This window comes from Sorex fumeus, unplaced genomic scaffold, assembly GCF_029834395.1.
Source record: "Sorex fumeus unplaced genomic scaffold, SorFum_2.1 ptg000034l, whole genome shotgun sequence".
NCBI classification, from domain to species: domain Eukaryota; kingdom Metazoa; phylum Chordata; class Mammalia; order Eulipotyphla; family Soricidae; genus Sorex; species Sorex fumeus.
In genome coordinates, this window is record NW_026606091.1 from 4,110,001 (window position 1) to 4,131,964 (window position 21,964).

At 36.0% G+C, this 21,964-nt stretch overlaps 1 protein-coding gene across 4 annotated transcripts in view; it reads right to left on the reverse strand.

The window, feature by feature from the left end:
- The window catches only part of NFIB (nuclear factor I B), a 250,217-nt gene that overhangs the window by 1,730 nt on the left and 226,523 nt on the right, over positions 1-21,964 (reverse strand). For 3 of the 4 annotated variants that reach the window (XM_056117314.1, XM_056117313.1, XM_056117312.1), the window contains 2 exons: positions 20,679-20,767; positions 1-4,851 (listed from right to left, as the gene is read on the reverse strand). The exon at positions 1-4,851 is cut by the window's left edge and continues 1,730 nt beyond it. In XM_056117314.1, the coding sequence (XP_055973289.1) occupies positions 4,722-4,851; positions 20,679-20,767 (219 nt within the window). In that variant the 3' untranslated portion in view covers positions 1-4,721. The remainder of the gene's footprint in view (positions 4,852-20,678; positions 20,768-21,964) is intronic. The other variant, XM_056117315.1, reaches the window with a different exon arrangement.

Genomic DNA, 21,964 nt, shown 5'->3' on the forward strand with positions numbered 1-21,964 from the left:
GAACATGTAAACTGTATTGAATGTCATGCTCGGGGCCTATCTGCCAGCAATATCGTAGAGTTGTTTCATTAAAAATGAATACTGTACACTGAATATGGGATAACTTTCTGCAGCCTTCATCGTTTCACACAGTACGAAGATTTGAATCTAGGTTAAGAACATGTCCTGGTGTTATCCCGCTGAAGATGTCGCTGTGCAATCTCTTTGTTGAGTCCTTATGAAGCTACAAGTCACCAATCCAAGATTCTGCTCCCTGAGGACACCTTATGTGAGACATAGCACTGTTTTTGTTTTCTGCCTATCCTGAATGTTCTGTGAAACTTAAATACCGTCACATAACAATCATAAAAAACTTTTGCTAAAGGCCGTATATACTAATAAAAAGACAGTGGTGCTTCCGACATTCTGAAATGCTCTGAAACCAACTTTTCCAATACTAAATACAACAAAATAACCTTCATAAAATATAACTTTTCTCCATTTACACTTTTTTAAAGGATTAGTCTCCTCTGCTTTTCAAGCATAGGAATCTGTGAAATAACTCCTAACATGGACAGATTCTTTTTTAATACATAACTTAAGAGACTGGAGAGTTTTAACTCAAGTCCAGGCTCTAAACAAGGAATATTCTTGTTTACTTTAAAAATGGAAACAACATATAGTTCCATTATAATTGTTAAAAAGTTAGCTTTACAAACATGGGCATTTTAATTTAAAAAAAATTCTTAACAAAACTATACAGTGTACAAATTACTGTCTACAAGGTAGGCGGTTCATTAAGAAGACCTTTCGCTCTTCTTGCTACTTGCAGCTTCACAGATTCATTCACATATTTTTTAAATGGAGCTGCCCACCTGAACATTACCCCATAACTATATTGCTATAATTAAGATTTTTGCCATGTCTTTATGTACAGTCTCCTTCACTGCCTTGTAATTACTTTTTTTCCTTAGACAAGCCTCAAATGCTCATGTCACTCCAGAGGAAACACTTCAGAGGCACTGTGAATAGTGGACTGCAAAGCAAAGCAGTGCCCCCATCCAGGGGTGTGACTGGACCCACCACCCAAACCGGGGCCCTGGGGTGAAGATCGCCATCCTGAAGCTCTGCAGTTCTGGGTAAGGAAGGGGCGTGCAAGACTTGCAAAAGTGGGGCCCTTAGTCAGAATATACTTCCCGGTAAAAGAGGAGGAGGCCAAAAAATGGGTTTGAGATTTTTATATATAATATATATATAGTAGTATTTTTTAATAGTTTTATCTCAAAAAAAGGAAAGGAGAAAAAAAATGATGGGGGGGAGGGGAAGCAACACTTGAACTAGGCCTTTGTATTCAAGAGGCAGGCAGGAATACCCACAGTGTGTAACTTATTTAGCTAGAACTGCTCATTCTCTGGCAAAAAAAAAAAAAGAGAGAGAGAGTGAGAGAGATAGAGAGTGAGTCTGCCCTTCAGAAATACTGCGTGTCCTGTGAGGTTGATGAGTTCCCCTAGTAGGTCAGAGATAAAATGGAGAGCTTGGCTGAGATGATCTGTGTTCTACCAGGGCAAGTGTGACAGAAATGGCTGGAACTCACTTTTGAACTTGCGCTGGGAAGATCCCGCTGTGCTATTCAGCATTCCGGGCCATCTAACTGAATGAGTTAATCAAATACAATTCTCAGGCCCATCAGCATTGTTCTACAGTATTCCTTATTAAATGATACTAGGAGAACAATGGAGAGTTCACGTTATTAGGCCAGGGCCTGGGGGGAAGGGAGCCAGGATGAGTCTCCTCAAAATAGGTTTCCCCACCCCCACCCCAGGGACCACTTATTCAAAAGATTTGCCTTCTCCTAAAGCATTCCCTCCAGGGGACTGGGAGGTGTTGGTTGGGCAGGGAGGGGCAAAATAAAACCAGCCTCCATTCACCTTCTAGCCCTCAGGGAAAGTAAAGTCATATATAGTTGAGGTACTAATCCTTGAAAAAAAATCCTCTCTGCATCTAAGAAGTTTAATTCATCCACAGGAAAATTAATTTCTTAAAATTTGATACTTCTGCTCTGGTTCTCAAGGGCAGGTCAAATGAAAACTTAACCAGATTTACTTTTTTTCCCTTAAAAATTGAACTTTGATTTTTAATCTATAAATCCAAATCCATTTCATAATAGCAACCCTCTGTTCATTCTTCTAGGTCTATAGGAAATCCAAACACACTGCCATCTCTTTGACGTAGTGAGTCAGGGTCAATGATAGATTCATGTATGAGAAGTATAACTGGGAAGAGTAGGGCTGTGGGGAGGAAAAGGAGCACTCCCTCCAGCTGATGGCCATAGCAGGAGAATGTTATGCGTGTGTGTGTGTGTGTGTGTGTGTGTGTGTGTGTGTGTGTGTGTGTGAAAACCCCCAAAGTGGGAAACAGCCACTACGTGGACATTTCAACCACCATATAGCCAAATCTGAGACTGGCTCACTCTCCACTGTGGATCTAAAACTTTCAAGAACAATGACCCCCAACAAAACCAGGTAAGATGGTTTGTTGAAGCCAAGTCTGCCTCCAGGAGAATATGTGGTGTTTGCTTGTTCTTACTTGTACGTTGTTGTGAAAACCAGAAATGAGTTCAGCTTGCACCCCAGGTAGGGAGTTAGAGAAGGGGAAAACCTGTGGAAGTTGAAGTTTGTCACAGTAGGCAGAACAGTCGCTTTGCAGCCCGGGCCCATCTCAGGGTGCACTGCTTCACAGCTACACTGTAAAGTGTTACAAATCCTCCCACCCACCCCAGAATATATATATATGTATATTAAAAAAAAATCCCCTGTCCATCTCTCAGTACACAAAAGGACCTCATCACACTGCAAAAATAGCAGTACCCACTTTGGTCAATTAAAACAAACGAACAAACAGAAAAAAAAAGCATACATTATTTTTTTAAAATCTGTGTACTTACCTATAATAACCAATACAGCTAAAAGCACTACCTACATAGGCAAAACTTGGTATTGCATAATTCGTATAAATTTGAAACCCCTCCCCCCGAAATATTAATTGGAAGATGAAAAACATGAAAGGTTAATAGAAAAAACACCAAAATACTGAAAATATTGCTGGTCGATTACAATTTTTAAGCGGCAACTATACACAGCCATGATATGCTTTATAAATGTGAGATAAAGGTATAACTGTCTAAAAAATCCATGATGTCACACATTTTTCTTCGTCTGGAGTACAAAATATTTTGTCATAAAAATGGTAAAGATTTAAAATGATAATAAATGCAGCAAAACAAGTGTAGTGATGTCACTTTTGTTTTTTTGTGTTTTTTTTGTTTTTTTTGTATTTTAGATTTCAAGGCAAGGCACGTAATGTGGACATTATATCTTCGTGCAAATTAGGATTACTGGAAAGAGTATTTTTAATTAAAATTTAAAGAGACATAGAGGCAAAATGTGTCTGCCCATGCACACTATAGATCTGTCAATACAAGAAATTTGTTGAACAAGGCTAATGTCTGAAAGCACCATGCAAGTTTTCAGCACCCTGATTACATCTGTTTCCTCAAGAGTGCACTTTTATATCCTACACCCTGGCGTTCCCAGTTTGTAAACTGTAAGCTTTACCCTTGTGACATGGATTTGCCTGCCTCTTTGTCTCTATAATGCAGATTTTATAGAACCTTTTGTACACCCTATGGGTTCTTGATGCAACCAGTAATTTTAAATAAATAAATTCTACCTCCAAGGAGGCTGCAGCTAAACCAACATAAGTGCTGTGTTTTCATTAATTTTTTTTTTCTCAAGCACATGATTTGTCTTGATTTAATGCCTTTTTTAAATGCCCTCAAAAACTGAGGGGAAAATAAATTTGTTCAAAATTATTTTAAATTCTTTTTAATCCCCTCAATTTAGAGTCCAAGGGCTGAAGGACTTATAATCATGATTCCCCTTTAGATATAAATTTATAAATTGCACTTGCCTCTGTTAAGTGTTTCTTTTGTGGGGAAAATATTATATTAATTTTTACTGTTGCATGCAGAGATAACACTTCACCTACATAGAGGCATTTCTTCCATAGAGCCTTTGTGTTCAAACTGTTTTTTTTTCTTTTTTCCTTTTTTTTTCCTTTTTTTTCTTTTCTTTCTTTTTTTTCTTTTTTTTTCATTTTTTTAAGATTTCAAACTGGGTTACACACTGGAAAAAGGCTGGGTTAAGGGCCAAAATTTATAAATCTGTACTGATAACTAAAGGCTACAGAGAGATTTGATATATTTTTTAACTTTTAGAAATCAGAGTGCTTATAAAATGGCTGGCTCATGGCTCTGTCCCCAGCACCTCTGATGCCGCCTCCTAGCCTTCGTTGGTGAGATAACCAGGAATAGTGATTCCATGCGTAAACAACAAGAATACTAAACCAATAAAACTAGCTTATCATGCAAATATTAAGGCATCTAGAAAGTCAGTTAAAATATATTGTCATAGAGACAGAACATCTATTTCCCAGCGGACTTCATGTAACAAAGGCTACTTTGCAGGGGCTGCGATCTACCATCAGTGAAATATCATCGACCCTTTTTATGTCATAACAGTTTCAACCTTAAGGGAATTAGTGATTGTAAGTGCTGCAATGCTGGTCTATTATCTTCTTTCTTCAATTTCTTTCCTTTCTCCCTTTTTGTGTTTTGTTTTGTCCAGTCTTCCTCTTTTGCTTTTATTTTTTTTTCTTCAGCTATAGTCGCATTTCATTTTCCCTCAGTTGCTTGTTTCTGCTTGAAGGAAAGGTTCTCCAATTATATTCAAACCGTAATTTTGGACATTTGCCGGTAGGATGGGTGTCCTATTTGATACTTGGAAAGGAACCAAGCTAGCCCAGGTACCAGGACTGTTGAAAGGAAAGGGGCAGGAAGGAAGAAAGAGAAAAAGACAAGAAAAATATATCATTAAAATCTTTACCAATATTGGAAATACAAATTCCATAGGCATAAAATTTCTGTTCGAGCTTATTTCAAAATTATGGTTTAATATGACATGTTATTATGACATACGCTAAACTATAAATAATATGCATATACAGTTACAAGATCTATTCCCTTCATAGACAAAGAATAATGGTGAAGCAGAAAAACCCTGGGTGAGGTTCATGATATCCCTAAAATATTTCATCTATTTTGATGAAAACATAATAGAAGTTTTATCCAAAAAAATTTTTTTAAAAAAATGAAAGTAGAAAATCTACAATGGTAACTTATACTCTGCAGTTAAATTCTGCTCCTATTTTTATTTTAACTTGTAAGCAATTCAATGAGAAACTGGGTTTTAATACTGACCTATCAATTTAATAAAACTTAAAAATATATTTGTTTTCCTCACATTACAAAAAAACATTTTCCAGTGGTCCAGAAAATAATATCATTTGGTATGCTGACACCTATACTGTCGGCATCACTTCTCTGTCCCCATCGTAATGTTGACCTATCTGAGCTGCTATGAGTTTGGATGAGTGGGAGGTTTAAGTACTTTGGAACTATTTAGACCTTTTTATCAAGTTCTCTAATTGCTACTGGCATTAGATCTCATTAAAATATCATATGGAAAAGATAATACTGATCTACACAAAACAATCCCACATACACCATACACTTGGAGACATAACTAATTGGATACATTGCTTGTTTCAACAGTTCATTTAGACTGAGTATCAATGAAATTAACACCCACATCAATAATCATGAATCAAGAAAAACATCAAACTGACAATTTTATACCCAGTATTATCTTGGTCTAGCATAATTCACTGTTTTTATATTAACTCTGTATCACTCTTACTTTTGGAATCATGAGGCTAGAGAGATATAATGATTTAGTTACCAATCTAGATCAAGACCACCATTTCTCAGGTGGGGACCAGATGGTGACTTGTGGCCACCTACCATAGTCTAGGGGGGTCACAGGTAAAAATTGCAAAAATGGGTAACCGTGGCATGATATGGGACCACAGGGCCAACCAGTAAGGCAAGGAGGTCATGGAAAAGAAACATGGTTAGAAGAGGACCATGGTGAAAAAAGGTTGAGGAAAAAATGATCCAGAGATTCTGCTTTTTAATTGAAACCTCAATATCCTCAGCGAATATTAACTTGAAGGAATAATTCTGTTTTTTAAAAAAAGGGAATTGGTGTGATAGTACAATTGGGTAGGGCACTTGCCTTGCACATAGCCAAACCAGGCTCAATCCCCAGCAGCCCCAAGCTTCACCAGGAGTGATCCCTGAGAACCACTGGGTGGGTGTGGCCCAAAAACCAAAAAAGAAAACAGATGAATTTAAAAAAGACCTTCAACTTGATACCGCACTACTGGTCATCCAAGTGGTATCTGATACAACTGTGGCTTTATCACTACACCACTAGGGGCATATGAGTTAATATATCAAGAGGAAAAAAAGTCACAGTGACCTTTCTGACAAATGAAGTTTATGATTAGATTGAATTACATGATAGTAAAGTTCATCTGTATCTTTGGTTTCTATAATACTTATTTTTGAAACACTTTTCAATAAACAAATTAATTAAGAATTACATATCACACCCAGCACTGTAGCACTGTCCTCCCGGTGTTCATTGATTTGCTGGAGCAGGCCCAGTAACGTCTCCATTCTGAGACTTCTGTTACTGTTTGGCATATGAATACGTCACGGGTAGCTTGCCAGGCTTTGCCATGGGGGCGAGATACTCTCGGTAGCTTGACGGGCTCTTCGAGAGGGGCAGAGGAATCGAACCTGGCTCAACCAGGCTGTCTGCGCGCAAGGCAAATGCCCTACCACTGTGCTATCGCTCCAGCCCATATCACACCCAACTACATCTTTTTAAAAGTTTGCTCTTGACCACACATTTCACAAATATCTGGACCCCTAAAAATGAAAACAAGAACTTTCTGAACTTAAAATTAGAGATGTTTAACATTAACAAAAAGTTACACAAGAATAAGTACAATCACAATAAAAGGATATATATCCTTAGTATCTGATGAAAAATCATAATTCTAGTAAGAACAGTTCTTTTTTAGGCCCTTCTAATAGACAAAATTGCTTTCAAAAATGTTTTTGTATAAAGCATATCAACAATTTCTGTATTTTGCATCATTGGTTGGGAAGAATGTTACATGATGCATCATAAAACCTAATTTTCCCTTTAGTATACTCATACTGTACACTGCATACAGCACTATGGTAGCCTTTCTTCATATAGTAAGTACAACTGAAATGAAAGCTCTTTAAAGAAAGTGACTGTGTCTTATCAAGTCATATAGAATATGGTCACAGACGATGCTAATGCTGTTAAGTACAAAATGTTTATTGTTTTCACTGAAATAGCAAGCATTTATATGAAACAAAAATATTAGCTCAAGTTGATAATCCTTGGCAGTAAAATGTCAAGGACTGAGCTCGTGCTTTGCATGAGGGAAGTAGGAGATCAATCCCCCAGCAATACCCCCTGCCCTTGCACAGAGTTAGCAATCACCCCAAAGCACTGGCAGGTTTGGCCAAAATTCTAAAGTCAAAAAAAGTCAAACAAAACACAATGAAACCAGACAATATCAACAACAAGCAAACTATCATACAAAATCAACCAGAGTTTCAAATTAAATGGGTTCTAGAAAGCCAGAGACTGCACATTTTGGGAAAATTAATTATATTTTATTGATGATAGATGTGACTCCCTAAATAGAGTAGTCAACCTATTAATAGCAGAAAAAGGAATAATCCATGGCTGAACTGGAGAGATAGTACAGGGGAAGGCACTTTGCCTTGCATTTGGCTGACCCATTTTGGTCTCCAGGACTACATATGATCTCCTTAGCAACTAGGATTAACCCTTAAACAGAGCCGGGAGAAGCCCGAGCACCCTCAACATTCCCAAATGTCCCCCCTAAAACAAAATTTCTTATTTTGCAATAGCTTTCTTATAGTTCTTTAGAAGACACATGCATTATTACTCATTAAAAGCTTCTTGGAGAAAATAAATGGATTCTAGTGATTAACAGGGCTCTTGCTGCAGAATATCTAAAAGTTAAATTTTGATGTTTACTTATACCTTTCAAAGCTCCCATCCTATATCATGACCATGCTAAAATTCCAGTGAGCAGTATATTTGTCAACACTGTTTATGAACCTTCGTGGGGAGATGAATAGCAAACACTAATAATCAACACTATGCAGACCCCATATATGAGTTTTACAAGCTTCTCACTGCCAATCTGTAGATTAAGTTCAGAACTACATGGCACACACATATTCATAGTCCTAGTGAAATAAAAATCTGGTAAAACTAATTCAAGGATTAGGATAACAAGACAAAGAAAAATGCTTAATCAAACAGGTAACCTGTATTATTTAATTTTTAAAAAGCCTGAAATTTATATAGGTGAAAACAAACCAATATTTTTAACTGACCTAACTCTATATAAATGCTGATGGCCACCGACATGGGTAAAATAAACACAATTTTTTTTTTTACATATACAGTCTAGCTACATGCGAGAAGTTTAATAGGGCTAGACTAGTAGTATAGTGGGAGGGCATTTGCCTTGCATCCCATATGGTCTCCCGAGCACCACCAGGAGTAATTCCTGAGTGCAGAGCCAGGAGTAACCCCTGAGCATTGCTGGGTGTGACCCCCTCTAAAAAAAAGATGCTTAATAGATTTAATTCATCATAGATTGACAATTTTATGAACAACCTTACATTCAATCCAATAATCCTCCCCTGACTACCAAGGCATGTGTATAATTGAGAGATTTCAAAATACCCAGGTCCAGTTAAGCTGCATCAGCAATATATCTTCAAGAATGCATTTAGTTTGTTTTCATTTCATTTTATATTGCCAAGTCATCATGTTTAAGGCAAGTAGAAGATGAGCATGACTGAAACTTGAAAGTACATCTTGAAGAAATATGTATAGGCCATACCATTAAAAAAAAACACGAGTACATTCTAAAAAATCAGGCATAAGACAAGCACAAAAGATTTTGATACTATCTTGATGCAAAACAGAATATTCTAATAAATTCTATTGCATGGGATATTATACTATAAAATGCACGTGTTAAATCAAAATTCCATACAAATAAAATGCTCATATGTTGGACAAATTTTCATACTGTTCTAACCAAAAGTGTAATGTGGTTTCCCTCAAAAGGGAATAAGCAAACAAATAAATTATTGGACCTTCAGATGCATTAATTAGATAGGTACTGGTCATGCTTAATTTTAAACTGATCAAACTATGCCGGAAGCATCTTAATTTTTCTAGGCATCACTTTTCAATAGAAACAGTCTATGGTATTTCTTTGGTGAAAAGGACTCACTAAATCATGTTATTTGAATAAATAAAGGGAACCAGGGAAGTTGTCAAGAAAAGTAGACTCTAGCGTGGTTCGATGGAGAGAATTTGCAAAGAGGAGAAACTTCCAAGAAAAATGCTGAGGGCTATGACTAGCAAAGTACATTTTCACTGTTTTACATATGTTATATTTTTACTGTTTTACTTATGCTTTAATATTGCATATTTAATTCTCTTAATAAACTCTGGAAATTGCCACTAGTAACCCCATTTCACAGAAGAGGAAACTGATGCTTACAGAGATTAAGTAATTTGTTAAACTTATCTACATAGACCTCAGATATGAATCAGTTCTCTTTGAGTCCTCAGACCATTTAACTATATTAGACAGCTTCCACGGGAAGTCAGACATTGACCCAATAAAAAAAATTTGAAGAACTTTCTAAAGGCAAAATATCTTACTTCATGAAACGTTGAATTTTCCATGTTCCATACAAATGGAATATAACCTAGAAAAATGTTCTGCAGAAATTTGTATACAGAAAGTGACTGGCATCATATACATCATTGATATCATATATATCACATAGGACCTAGAAATCTATGAGTTCCAATGTATCTATAACCACTGAAAATAAATCTAGCTGAAGTTGTAGTGAGAATTTCCTCACCTTATGGTTAAGAATTAAGGGCAGGAGTTGGAGAGATAGTGTGGGTTCAAGGTACTTTCTTTGCCCACAGCTAATTCTGCCCTGGCACTGCATGAGGAAACTGAGCACCTCTAGGAGTGATCCTGAGCCTGAGCCAGAATTAAATCCTGAGCACTGTCGGGTATGGCCCAAAGGGGGAAAATAACAATACTGAATCCTTAGTTACTTAGAAACCACACAAGAACCATGGAACCATGGGAAACTCTAGAAATATGTATGAAGTCAAAATTTGAACACAGAAGCAAAGTCAATGGCTTATTTCAACTTGATCAGCTTCAGATGATTAAAACAATAAGATATTTGAAGAATGGCAAATTTCACATATACTGATCTCTGTTTACCTACTAATGGGACAAGCAGCTTATCTGTTAACTATTTTAGAAAATATTAAAGTATCTAGTATACTAATACTTCATAAGGGAATAATAATAATACCACTCATTCAGATTTTACAAGCATATTTAATCATAAGTTTACCATATTTACTTCAAAGACAGCAAGTACTCTTTCAAAAATGTTAATTATGATAAAGTATAATTATATATTTTACACATTTAATTATATATTTCTATAAATAGCAATTAAAAATAAACAATATCTCAGAAAGCATTTAAAATAAATAAAATGATACTTAAATTTAAAAGGATTCTCCTTTAATTCCTTTGTACCAATTTTAAATATTTCCAAGCTTCTTTTACTTGGATATACACTACAATTTTTACTACTACAACACTAATACACAGGTATTAGAATCTTTTTCAAAATGCAAGATAATGTTTCCCTAGTATTAGCGAAAATTGTCCTGGAAAAATCAATATAGGACAGATTAACAAAGCATTAAGTAAGTTAGAAATTGGGCTATTCTGGACTGTAAATATGTTTATTTGGACCAGCTGCTCACTTAAGTATAATACAAAAGCTGCAGATTGTTTCTTGTGGAAAAAAGTGCTCTCTGCCTGGGAGGTACTGTATTTCACCACGTAACAATCACACTGGCTTTTGTCCCTTCCCAGTATTATGGCCACAATTTTTTAAAAAAAAAAAAACTTGGTTCTTGGGCCTGGCCTATCCATGCTTGAGGCTTACTCCCGTCTCTGTGCTCAGGGACCACACCTGGCAGGCTCAGGGAGAGAGGTTCTGGGGACTGAACTCATGTTGGCTGAGTACAAGCTAAAGCCCTTACCCACTGCACTATCTCTCCAGTCCGAGATGCCAAATTTTGCAAGGTGTGGGAGTGAGTGGAGTAGAGGAGCAGAATCAGGGGCTTTTGGATCACACCCAACAGAGCTCAGAGGGTATTGCTAACTCAATGCTCAGGAGTGACCCCTAGTAGTTCTCAGGAACCACAAGCCATGCTTCGGATTGACCTGGGATTGACCAAACTGGTCACAGGCAAACCAAGTGCCTAACCTCCTGTACTAGTTCTAGATCCTGGGCACAATTTAAAAGAAATGCTTCACATAAAGGTCACACCCTACTTTAAAAAAAAAGTTTGGTATAAAGTATGTGACAATTATGTGGTGAAATCTGATCATTTAAAATGGTGCAAACCACAACACCCAAAAGGAGAGAGAACAAAAGGGAATGCCCTGCCACAGAAGCAGGGTGGGATGGGGGGTTGGGGGTGGGTGGGAGGGATACTGGGATCCATGGTGGTGGGAAATGGGCACTGGTGGAGGGATGGGCATTTGATCATTGTATAATTGAAACCCAAGCACAAAAATTTGTAAGTCTACAACTGTACCTCATGGTGTCTCACTAATAAAAATTAAAACATTGAAAAAAAAAAAAACAACAAACGGTGCAGCTTGTCCTTTTAAGGTGAGCTAGGCCAGAGTTCCATCCCAGACACCACCTGCCACTCTGATCCTGTACTATCAGTTAGCCTTAGTGGACACCACAGGATTGCAGGGCAGATGGCACCAGCTGCACAACAGGGCCCAGGATCACTGAGAATGGAGCTCAGAGCTCTGCCCTTGCAAAACACAGAATATCCTTGGAACAGCGGAAGAAATACATAGATACTACTTAGGTAGCCTATCCAAATATTTCCAAATTATTAAATAATTCTACATTAAATAGATATGTATTAAAACCCAACAATATACTTTACAAATATATTTTTGCTGGCATTTGTTATAGTGTTTTATTTGCCAGGTGCAGCTTTCTGTTTATTCTACCTTAAAGCTTTTACTTTCCATAAAAATCTCAGAGCGAATCACCATTATTTTTCTGATTTTGCAGATGAGGAAAATGAAGCCAGACAGCTAAGAGACTTGCCTCACTCATACTGCTATTATGTTGCAGAAGCCAGAATATGACTCCAGCAGTATGGCCCTACCACCTTTTTCGCTTATCCACCATCCTGCATCTTCTGTGAACTAAACTTTTAATCCCAGGACAAGAATGTGTCTTATCCTTGAATTATTCCTTACAGATACTATAAATTGAGGTCCCTCCCTATCACTTAGATACATTGAAATTCCCATATATCTACAACTCTTGACTGTAATAACAACATAAATAACTGTACTTCGTCTACCAATTTTAGATATTTTCCCCGAGGAATGCAGTATTTGCCTTAGTTTATGTGACTGCATGTTAATAGTTTGCTTGCTGAATTCCACTTCAGATGTGGCTAGCCTAGAAGTATACAATGTGCTTTCCACAGGTCTAGGCTTTCTAGGATTTATTTTCCCCATTTTTAAGGACAATTATTACCATCTGAATGATCCTATTTGCATGCAAGATGATTTCTAATGATTATTACTATTTGTAATAATCTGTATTGGAAAGCTCCCTGGCCAGCTCTTACCTGAACTGCAAAGTACTCTTGTGGGCTCTCTGGGTAACACCAAATATCATAAACTGCAGGTGGCTGGTGGAATTATTCTAACTGCAAGCAATAGCACTTCACAGTAATGAAAGAGAAACGGATTTGTTTCTTAACTAAGTAGGTAAATAGCCTTCTTTATTGCTACTCCTTAGGGACGGATGATTTTGAAAATAACATATCAGAACGGTAGGCCATCAAACCTCATTACTTCATATTCAATTGTTTCAGATGTGTTTTGTTATTGGGGCATGCTGAATTGAATGTTAAATTTACCATGTGTGAGTAGTAGCACTTTTCTGAGTAAAATAAAGGCATATGCCAGTAAAAAATTTTATTGAGTAAAGAGCAAAGAGTGAGAAGAGTCTTTATATATGGGATCACTAATTTCAACACTAAATGTGCTCAGTAGAATTACTATACTCTTTTAGTAAATGCTTTTACAAGATTCTAGAAGAACTTTCAACAAGGGAATCTATATGTATTTAAAATAAAGATGTATTTTCTTAAAATGCTTATACATAACTCTTTAAATAAATGCCAAATTAACCGGACTTCAAAAATTTGATATTTTTTCATTTCAATTCCATTTTTAGAACTAAAAATGAAAGACAGAGAATTATTGTGAAGATGACTAATTGCAAATAGATTATAGTTCACACATGCATACATATGTAACAACTTATGTAGCTGTGGGAGGAGGGTTGAGCCAATTAAAAAATATAGAATTATCAGGCTCAAATTAGTTATGTGATCTCCCACAGACAGCACCACAGCAGAAAAGCCTACAAGTTGATTTCCATCCTTTATCTAGTCTGCATTCCTCACTATCCCTGGGCTCCTTTTCAATGCTATTGTTACCAGTGCTTATTAACATATGTGAGTCTTCAACTGCAAACAAAATTCTCTGCGAAAAGAGTGTTTCCTGAGAGTGCCTTTCACTAGAGAAAAACCACCCAACGCAAACTCGATTAAATAGAAATGTAAGTTTTATATCAAAGCCAAAAAAAAGGCATTCTTTCCCAAATGATTTTAAAGAAAAAAATCAACCTGATTTGTATTATTTCATCTCCAAATGACCAAAGTTAATGTATCAGAATTCCAAAGAATAAGATGAAAAAGGAACTAAATGCATTTTTGTGTTATGCCTATTGCCTTGTTCACAGTGAAAAAAAACCCACACATATACAAATTAACAAAGGACAAAATAATCAACAAGATCAGAATATCTGAAACTTGTGTCTTTCAATTTCTTGAACTTAAATAGGCTTTTATCATTTCTTGCTTCTTTTGAAATGTATCGTTTATTATAGTTGCTCATTCATAAGCTTTGTTATCAGTAAATATAATTAAAAGCTCACTCTGTGCCTAAAAGCAACACTAGAAAAAAACAGGAGAATAAAAAAAAAAGGTAAATTAGAAAGTGGTGTGGTGGATTGATTGCAGATGAAACTGATTTCTTATGGTTGCAATACATATGTAAATACAGCACTTCACAGAAAACATCTTCAAATAAACTAGCCATTTAATGTACTTCTTTCACTGCAAAGGGTTAACCAGCGAAGTTTACATTAGGGAATTTTCTGAATCATGCTCCTCCCTCTCCCATACTGCTGCCAAAAATCATCTGACAGGAAACGTAAGATTAAGTTTGTCCTACCTAAGTGAACAAAGAGTGCTCTGAACAGACCCCTGGTTTACTGCAGAGCGGGAATTTTTCTAATCCTGCTGGAATCCGCAGTGCTACTCAGAAAATATCACGGAAAAGTTGTTTTCTTTCCTCTAACATCTTGTCTCTGGATCATCTCATTTTGGTCACACTGCAAATCCTGCTGCTTCTCCCATAAAGGTTAACTTAAAGCTCCAAACATAATCATGTGGAAAATGGACATTATTGATTCCTATGGCCCATTGTTCCCCCATCCTAAATCCCTGAAGTTCAAGTTCAATCTGGAATTACATCATGTCTGGTTTCTCCTGGTTACCAGACGGCTTGAGACGTGACCACAGCTACAGAAAAAACAAACAGCCTTCTTCACGCTTCAGCTCCCCTATCGATTCAAACGTAAACTTTTTTTCTTTCTCTCAAGTATGCTTCAAGTATGGAGCATGGTTAATTTAGAGATTAAGTTCCAAATTAGATTATCTAATGGCATCTTAATGGATTGCTGACCCATTTCCTGTGGGATGGCAGCATGCAAGTCTGGCTAGAATACAATTAATTTCTTAGGAAGTGTTCTGAAGAGTTTCCTAGATAAAAAGGAAACGTCTCGTGCAGATTTTTTTTAAATGAAGAAAGTTAGATCAAACTACAACAAATCTCAATAGTTTTGCAAGTCAGATCACAGATATCGTATGTGAACACCCTATCAACATCATATGAAGGCAGGGAGCAATTTGATTTATGTGATTAAAATTTATATAACTATTAAATTCAATTACAATAGAATTTGTGTAATGGACACAAATAATTTTGATGAGAAAGTAACAATTCCTTTGAATTGGACCAATACAAAGAACAACACAAGCCAGCAGCCCTATTGACCAAACCAATGGTCATGGATGATTTTGGCTTTTGTGCTTTTCCTCCTTGAACCAAATATTCTTCCATTCATCTTCATCCTCAGCATTTTTCTCATAGTCCCTGAGTGGTGCTAGTGGCCCAGAATGGTGCGTAAAAAGTTGAACGTTTTGAACACACTTTAAAGCTGACAAATGAAAAGGAAATTCGGCACTCTGAGGATACAGCTCCCCCCAGGAACTCCAGGAACAACCCAGCTGTTGTACTGTAGTTATGTGTCAAGATAACAAACTGAAAGCAGGAAATGCTAACCTAGTGAATTCGTAGGGATGGTCTGAGTGTAATGTTGAAATAAAAGTTAACTCTTCATATTACCTAGCCATAGGATTTATAACTTTCACTTATCACGCATGTGCCGTATGTATTCACATACACGTATGCCTATCCATTCATGTACCTCTACACATGCATTCACATGCATACATATGATTTATAGGCTACATACTGAAACTCATTTTTGTTTCAAAATTTATTCTTTAATAGACTGGAAGTGTATTGTCTAAGGAGAAAATTTTATGGACAAAACAAAATAAACGGTAAATGATCAAAGAGAGTATTATGCAGATAGTTGTATTTATGAAATAAATGCTATCATTCCTTCTTTTTAGGCCCTTCCTCTCCTGACCAACCAGATTCAAATAATCTTTACTGGCTGCTAAATTTCTCTTGGGAAATCAAGCGACTCTCTAGAATTGCAGTAATAAACGACAATTTCTTACAAAAACATGTGTAAAGTAACTACAGAATGAAGTATTCAACTCATAGAAAGGAACTGCTAACATGTGTAACATGGAAAATAGCTGATAAAAGTCTCTTTGGTGCCATTCAATTATGGCATCAGCAGAAACACAAAAATCCTTCCAATTATTTCAGTAAAAATCTTCATTTATTCATTATTTCAGAGGCTGAGCAAATGGTTTGTGTAAACATATCCTTCAGTAACACGCGCATGTTTATTTTAGCCATCTGAAGGCTTCTTCTATGTTTATATAAGCCATCAGACACATACAGCCACTCACTTGTGGCTTTGCCTTCTTTGAAAGGGGTGAAGGGGGAGAAGTGAGAATGAAACAATAAATCTATTTTCTCTTTTGCATAAAGCACTCCCTCCAATATTTTAAAATAACTTATGTTTATATTATTCTTGGATTGTCCTTTAGTTTTCTTTTTCATTTAGTTATATTGCTCTTTCCTATTTGATACTACAAGTTATGTCCTGGTTAGATTTCAAGAAAGAAAGTCAGTTAGGGAGGGAGCTGATGTATTTGTTTATACCCACATGACTCACATACGTAACAGTGTGATTTGTCCACACAAGAGAACAAATCATAGACACAACAGTACCCTGATGAAAAGCATAAGCAACTCATCACCCATTACCCTCCTAAGAGCTAAGCCTTTCCTAACTCAATCAGAAGTGAGTCCTTCACCAGCAGATTTTATTCTGGTTTAATCGCAATATCTGACCTTTGGATTAGACAGAGAAATTCACATTTTCAAGTCACAAGTGACACACATAGAAACAGGCACACAAAGACACACACACACACACAGAGTTCTGATCTCTCAATTAGACAAAAGTTTCACATTTTCAAGGTACAAATATCTCTCTTCTCTCAGTCTCTCTCCACCTCCCCATTCCATCCCCCCAACACATACACACACCTTCTCTCTCTCTCTCTCCATCTATCTATCTATCTCTGTGTCTCTCTGTCTCTCTCTGTCTCTGTCTCTCTCTCTGTCTCTCTCTGTCTCTGTCTCTCTCTGTCTCTCTCTGTCTCTCTCTCTCCCCCCACCTTACTTTTTCATAGGTCAGAACAACAAAACACCTTGATTTGAAACTTACTAAGTCTGTGAAAACTTTGCAAAGGATTTTGCTTTTTCTCTCAGGGTAATGTTACTGGGTTCGGGAGTGGGACGGAAGTCCAAAGAGGGAGAGGATGGAGGAAATCTCCCTGTTCTGATTATACTGCCTCCTTATATTGTCATTTTGGTTCTGAAAAACAAGCTGCATTTGACATGGAGCCAACCCTTCAGGAGGACTGGTATGAAGCAGAAAAGAGGGCAACCATGGGCACTGTCTGAGTAAAGTAATGAAACAAGCAACAGTAGAAAGACAATTAAACATGCAAAACTAAAGTACTCCCTTTGCTTTGTGCTTTCTCACTACACTATCTCCAGGGATTGCCTTTTGTTAAAAACAAGAAGCAACAACCACAATAAAAATAACCTGATTATTTCCTTTATTCCATTATGACAAAAGCAAATTATTTAATTCTCTGGTTGAATAGGTCTACATTTCTCATATATTTTCAATTTATTCAAATAACTTAAAAAGTTGTAGCTTTCCCTTGAAAATTTTAGATGTCTATTATCTGTCTTAAAAGCAGTAGTGTCACAGATATTTGTGATTTCCTTCTTGAATATCCATTGGTGGGGAGGGGGGAAGGGATCAAGTTTTGAAAAAAAAAAACAACTCAGGGTTGGAAAAATAGTACAGTGGATAGGGCCCTTGCCTTGCGTGCAGCTGGCCTGGGTTTGAATCCCCACGCCACATGTGGTCCCCTGAGCACAGAGCCAGAGTAAGCCCTGAGCATGGTTGGGTGTGCCTCCCCACTGCTATGCACACTCTTCCTCTCAGAAAAAAAATAAAAAGAAAAAAAGAGAGGCTGGAGCAATAGTGCAGTGGGTATGGCGTTTGCCTTGCACACGGCTGACCCGGATTTGATTCCCAGCATCCCATATGGTTTCTGAGCGCCACCAGGACTAAGTCCTGAGTACAAAGTCAGGAGTAACCCCTGTGCATCACCGGGTGTGGCCCAAAAAGCAAAAATAAATAAATAAATAAATAAATAAATAAATAATTGGGATTTCTTGGGTCCAGAGCAACAGTACAGCAAATAGGGCATTTGTCTTATAGGAATCCAACCTGGGTGGATCCCCAGAACCCTATATGGTCCCTGAAGCCTTGCCAGGAGTGACCCTTTACTCCTGCAGAACCAGGAGTAAGCCCTGAGCACAGGCAGATGTGGCCCCAAAGTTCAGAGCATAAACTATAAACCATGAATAAATTCTGAATATCAACATTGTTATACAGACACAACATTTTTGTATGCTCAAATATGGATTCTATGCTTAATTTGGAAAATACAACAAAGCAAATCAAGTTCTCCTAGTTTGAGTATATTTATTCTCAACAGCATGATACTTGAGTTTTAAGAACTGTGAGCATAGCAGTCATGCAGCATTTGGGAATAGCTCACCCCAGAGATCCAATAAATACCGGCTGAATAACGAACTAGATACATGCCATTATCAGTTATATGCCTTGTGAATCATGATTAAAAAAAAGGGGGGGAAAATAAACTGCAAACTACCAACTTCCAGCTTTTTGAAACATTAAGAGGATTCTTCAAATCATTAGCAACTTATCTAAAAAGTTTATCATTTATAGGAGGGAGAAAAAAGCAAATCTTAAAATGAATCTTTAAATGAATGAAGTCAGAATCTTAATAATCTGACTTATTTATGGCCTGGAACTGACTACCACACAATTTTACATATTTACCAAAGGGATTTGCAACATGAACAAAGCACTCTCCAGAGAAATGAACTTAGTCAATTGCGTTAATTCACTATGATATTGTGTTCTGGTATGGTTTTATAGTTCACTCACCTTTTGCATCTGGGGGCCATATCAATTTTTATATAAACAATTACTAGGAACCAAGTGTATTTATATCTTATATTTCCAATAATGTATAGTCATATTCGACTTTACTGTAAAATATAACTTGACAGTAAAGTCAAATATGAATATACATTAAAGGTACTATCCTATGCCATATAAGCAAATATCAACCAATAATCCACAGATCTGGAAGTTTAAAGCACTAACACTATTTTTAAAAACATAAATGCATGCTTCTAATATGAAGTTATAAATACAGTAAGGCTAATATGAAAAGACAGGCCACTTTGCTCACCGATTAAAAACTCTAAATATAATAAAGTCGTTAAATAAAATTACATTGAAGTATAGTGTTAGAAAATTCAGTTAATTTAAAACTACTCATTTAGACTTTAAGATAGTTATAAAGTGATTTGACTATGAAGAATATTGAAGTAAGATGCTGTTACTGAGTTTATCTTTTTTATATAATTATATGTTTTCCAAGTGGAGAAATAATATAAGCTTTGGGGGGAAAAATGAAAAATTTTAGAGGAGAGGTAACACCAGTAGTTTAAAAAAAAGAGAGAAAAAGTCATATTTTATCCAATTATGAAGGAATTAATAATTCATATTTTTAAGTTCACTTAACAGTGAATAACCGAATTAACTATCTTGGTTTTTACCTGAGTAAATGGCATTGCATTTTATTTATTCTGCTTCAGCAGATTCCATCAAGCATTGTGGAGATGAGCATCCATCTATAACTGATACCTGAGCAGGTCCTACTTAGCACAGGAACTATGCAGTCATAGCAGGACTGGGATGTTATGTTGGTTCTACTTTTGATGAACTGCTTTATAACATTCACCTCATTCTCTTATATAAATTGCTATCTCTTGTTACATATGACTATAACATGAATTTTAGTTACCAGTTTAACAAGTTCTTTAGTAAGATAAAATAATTTTCAAAATCTGACTCGACACTATTTTCTAATACCAATTTTAAGACCAAAACTACTGAAAATAAAATTTGAAATATTTTTCTCAGCCAATCAGATAAAGTTAATCGATAATCTTCACATACATGTATTCAAAAATAATAAAATTTTATTTAAACAAAATTCCTTCACGACTGATTTCAACAATCTTCTTATTCTTATGGCCTTCTTTAAAATATTTCTTCTAGTTTTTCCCCTCTGACAATAAATAAATAGTAAAATGTCTTAAAGTTAACAGTCAAGGAAGAACTGGTTAGCTGAAAATGCCATAAAATTGTGATTTCATATCTGAGATCCTAAAATCTATGTAAAATTCACCTTCTCTGCCCCACATATGATAACTTGCTTAAAACATTTGACAGCACTTACATATTCCGGTGATCAATTAGCATATGTTATCATTTGAGTTGCATTTACATAGGAAATAAAAAGAGGGGTTAAGGGAAAAGGGATGATATAGCCAAAACAACTAAATTCTTAACATATTTTCTGTCAAACTAATTTAAAACAAACACTATAAATAGCTCATGTAATTTTTAGGTGTAAGTGTAGGGTTGGAAATAATTAAAATGTTACCTTTGCCAAGTAATTCCCAATGTATCCTCACTGGTACTGGGGTATAAATGCCTGCCGTTTTGATTCATGGTCCAGTCACAAATCCTCAGCTGTCAATTGAAACCTAGCAGTCAGATATGGATCGAGCAGTACTACAGATTTTAGTATTTAAATGAATACATGCAACTAGTACTGTACATGGCATTAACCTTACTTTCCCAAGAGGCAACTTAAATAAATAAATAAATAAATAAATAAAGCAAAAGAAACCTCACTCTGCAAAGCAAAATCCTAGATTCTTTTTTTTTCCTTTTTTAGAAAAGGCTATTGCAATATGCTTCTTTTATTAATTAAAGCATACAGGAGAAATGTTTAGAACATAACAATTAGCCATTATTAGAACACAAACTGAGCTGAAAAGCAAACGTTAATGTTCAATAGAGATATATTTTAGAAAGAAAATAAAAAAGCTTTTAAAAAAATGCAACATACCAAATAATCTGAACTCTGTAAAATAATCAATAACTTTAAGCATGCAGTTTGCAAAATGGAAGACATGCAGTTTAGAGGAGAAAGACCCTACTTGAGAAACATCCTCCCTACATTATGTTTAGAATCAACAAGGTATTCAGTTTTAGATATTTATTGATTTTATCTTATTCAATGTCTGGAAATAATTGATGAGGATGTCTATTTTTATTTAAAACACAGAATAATGGCATGAAAATACTTCACCACATCTGAATAGAGGAATGCACTGAATACAAGATGAAACAAATTCTTCCCAGCGCTCCAAATCATCAGCTCTGCCCTTCAGAGATTGTTCAAGTAACCCTATCCAGCTCTGTTTGGTTAACAGCTGCCCTACAGTGCTAGCAGATTTACTGAAAAGATATATTGCTTATTTTTATGCTTAAGAAAGTAAACTATCTGGCTTAGGGGTAAAACACTAGAAATTATAGTTTTTAATCTTTAGACAGTTACGCTGTAAATTAACTACTGCATCTTGCATTGGAAATGATGACTTTCAGCAATTGACTAGACATTGTTTGCTACCTTGGAGTGAGAGCTTCTAGAGGATTATTGGAACCAAATTGCCCTTAGAGTTGGTGAATTATTTTAATCCTTTCTTATAGTATTCTGGTCGAGAAAAAGACTCGAGATATCCCTTTCCTTTTAGATTCTCCATTTCTACACACCCTAATTCTAGAGGTTTAGAAATCTTTCTTTTCATTTTTCTATAGATTTGAGAAGCCACAAAAATATTACCTTAAAGTTTTGAAATGTATATTTAAATTATATTGATG